General features: G+C 39.5%; 1 protein-coding gene across 5 annotated transcripts in view; it reads left to right on the top strand.

The window, feature by feature from the left end:
• The window catches only part of LOC122069200 (DDB1- and CUL4-associated factor 13-like), a 29871-nt gene extending 27020 nt beyond the window's left edge, over positions 1-2851 (top strand). For all 5 annotated transcript variants that reach the window (XM_042633168.1, XM_042633188.1, XM_042633161.1 and 2 more), the window contains exons 17-18: positions 901-989; positions 2461-2851. In XM_042633168.1, coding sequence (XP_042489102.1) covers positions 901-989; positions 2461-2623 — 252 coding nt within the window. In that variant the 3' untranslated portion in view covers positions 2624-2851. The remainder of the gene's footprint in view (positions 1-900; positions 990-2460) is intronic.
• The last annotated feature ends 565 nt before the right edge of the window (positions 2852-3416 follow it).

The raw sequence follows: 3416 nt of genomic DNA, 5'->3' as shown, positions 1-3416 counted from the left end.
AAGAGAGAGAGAGAGAGAGGGAGAGAGAGAGAGATGCAAGGGAGGGAAGGATGTGAGAAGCAGAGCAAAGGGAGGGAAGGGAAAGAGAGAGAAAAGGGGCAGGTGAGAGACTTTTTACTATTATTATTATTATTATTTATTTTCACGTTTTTTATCCGATCCAGTCCACCATCTGATCTGACTAGGAATTGGATCGGAATCAGAGGGAACCGATCCCATACTCTTTTAACCTTTATGCAGAGGGATACACAAATATCACCAACATTACAGTATACGATATGGCCTGTGTCTGTAATGTCTCTGAAGCCCCTGATTGGCTAGCTCATCAGCCTTGTTTCTTACAATTAGATATAATCAGCCGTGTTCATATCTATCAACAGCTGAATGAGTGAGTTCCTGGATGAATGTAAAGATCTAGTCTGCCTGATGCTGCAAGACTATCTTCATTGTCAGCTGCTGCTTGTTGATGACTAGCCGGTAACATCCGCCAGAATCGCCTCCACTACCAGGTCGGACCAATTGATGAGGAAAAACTCAAACCCCGATCCTGGATTTGAGCTTTACTGTAATATAGTATCAGATGTCCATTGCTTGAAAGATTGCTATATTTGGGACGTTGACATGTTGATTATTGGAACACACTTGCTTTTGTATATGATTTCTCCTTGGTGAATCTAAACATTTTGCATGTAAACCTCCAGTTTCTGACACTGTTTCACAATACATTTTTCTAGTGCTTTAGTTTTTCCAACATGGATCTTTCATGACTTCTATTTTTTGTGCGTCTTAGTGCATGTCTTTCTCCAGTGTCAATGACTCCTTAACATTGGTAGTTGTTGCCCTTACACTTGATAAACCCTACTCATAGATCGTGACCTTTGCATCTATTTTTTCTTGCAGCTTCTTCCAAGGGAACGTAAGAAGCAAGAGTACCATGAAGCTGTCAAGAATCGCTACAAGCACCTACCTGAGGTTAAGCGCATTGTGAGGTAAGCTCAATTTGTAGATGGCATACACTATTTCAATGAGTAAAAAATTGTAGGATAAAAAGCAGTGCTTCAAGTTTTTTATGCCTAGGGACACTCATTAAGGAAAACATCACAAGGCTTGCCTTAAAAGGTTCATAAACAGGCCTCCACCAAAACTGAGGCATAGAGTTCACACTCCTAAAACCATGTGATGTAGGTGGCACTGTGCTTTCTAGATCGATCTAGTTTGGCATTCTCTTAACCACATTAAGACTTAACAACTAATTTGTTACTTTTAACTTTAATATTTTGACTTCGACTTTTAATTATCAAGTAATTTTCTTGTAATGTTATTTTCTCATCTCTGATTCATATGTCATTTATATGCTGTTTTTGAAATCCATGCTTCCGAGGCATTGCTTCATGCTGATAGCATTCTCATGAAACTTGTGAACAAAGTCGTTCCCGTTATAGCATCTGAGAGCCCTAAATTCACACACAGGCATAACTGGGACCTATTAATAGTAGAAGTGTTGTTAAGATGGGGGGAATTAGAGAAGAGGTGGACCCGGGAGTTGATTTTTTCTTGTGGCTCATATTGAATATGCAGACTTTCATGCGGGCACATTTATTCATGATATCTGAGAAGTTAGAGAATATGGACCTGGTAGTTAATTCTTGTTGTTGCACCCATTAAGGTTTGGATTCTCCAGTCAAGTGTTGAATATCCTCCATGGCCAAGTTGAGCTTATAAGATAATTGTAGCTAACATTTCTGAATTTCTTAATGATCTGAAATTTTCTGCTTGCCTCTCACCAATATGATACAGAGAACCTCAACTATTTGATATGTGATAGTTATGCAGCATGAGTTGTCCCATCAAAGCATGGACTGAGGGTTATGGATCAGAAATTAAAATTGGTACTGACAATTCCAATCTGGATTGGTTCATCCTGGCTGATCTTGATTGAATTGGTATCAGCCAGTCCCAAACTGGATCGTCAACAATCAGCATTTAAATTCTTGCCATAAAGTATTAAATACCTCATTAGCCAAGTTAGACTCAATATTATAACTGGTAACCAACTCTGTTCAAATTTCAGTAGATCATTTGACATTCTCTTATATACCTAAAGAAAGTGGTCCAGTATGATTATGGTAATCTGGTTGGTATAGCTTGCATGGGATTCCAATCGAGTGATGGGCTCTATCCCCAGCATGTCATCGTGGGTACATGTGCCACTATTGGACCATTCCTCACTAACATCTTTAGGCCATAGATTCCTTTCTATATGTTTGTTCTGTTATATCATCTCTGTCCCATTCAGTGTCATTTAAATATACGTTCTTTTATATTGTAGGTCACATCTTACTTGACCAACTCACTGGTTTTCAAAATATTTTATCATTATATTGCCTGTCTTTAGTAATGATATAAGTTTTTTCAGTCATTCCATCTGCGCCAGATTTTCATTTTTTCACTTATATGCAGGCATAGGCACTTGCCAAAACCAATATATAAGGCTGCTGCTCTAAGGAAAACAATGACTGAAGCTGAGAGGAGAAAAGAGGAGACGAGGAGAGCTCACAGTGCCCCAGGAAGTTTGCCCACAGAACCATTACGTAAAAAAAGAATCATCCAAGAGGTTGAGTGAAGTTTGGTCATGTTGCCGTTGCAATTCCTTGGGGCAGTACACTTCTCAGATTTATATCTTGGTCAAGTTGCTTTGCAGCTCAACATGGGAGTATGAAGATAGCTCTCTTTGCAACAGTTTTGGTTGTGCGATTAACTTTGTTGACATCTTGTGGAACAGAAATATAATCATGATTTATATCTAGTGAATATTTTAGGAGTTTTAACCACAACATGATTCATGATGGAAGCTTTGGCCAGTTTTTCTTGCAACTGTTTCGGGCAACTCCCTGCTTGGAGACAACTCCTTCCCTCTCCCCTCTGTTTACTTTAGAGGGTGTGGGTGTGTATTTTTGGGTGGGGGTGGGTGGAAGTGAGGTCATTTGGCATACATCTGCCCTCTTAGTTTGTCTAGGTGAAAGGATTCTAACATTTAATGAAAATTTTAGTTTTCCATGTCCATGACCTAGGGAAATTTAGATGTTGCGTCTCAAGTTGATACTAAGGGCCTCAATCCAAACCTTGATCTGCTGAGTTAAAAAGAAAGCTTGTCATCAGCTATCCAACAAAAGAGTCTATCACACTAGTTTGAAAAAATCAGACTGATCCAGAGGTCCAGCCAGAACTGCCCGGTTTTTGGTTCGGTCCAGGTGTAGACTGTCTTCACGGAAGACTGGATTTCAAGAACTGGACTGTTTTAGATCTTGTCCTAAGTGTGACCTCAAACAGATCTGATTGGAAGACAAGAATTCATGTTGGCGATCCCATTTAGGTGGGACTTCACTGTTTGTTTTGTAGTGTCCCCACCAACCCTT

Source organism: Macadamia integrifolia, chromosome 2 (genome assembly GCF_013358625.1).
Source record: "Macadamia integrifolia cultivar HAES 741 chromosome 2, SCU_Mint_v3, whole genome shotgun sequence".
Classification (NCBI taxonomy): Eukaryota; Viridiplantae; Streptophyta; class Magnoliopsida; order Proteales; family Proteaceae; genus Macadamia; species Macadamia integrifolia.
This window is presented reverse-complemented; position numbering and strand designations above follow the sequence as displayed.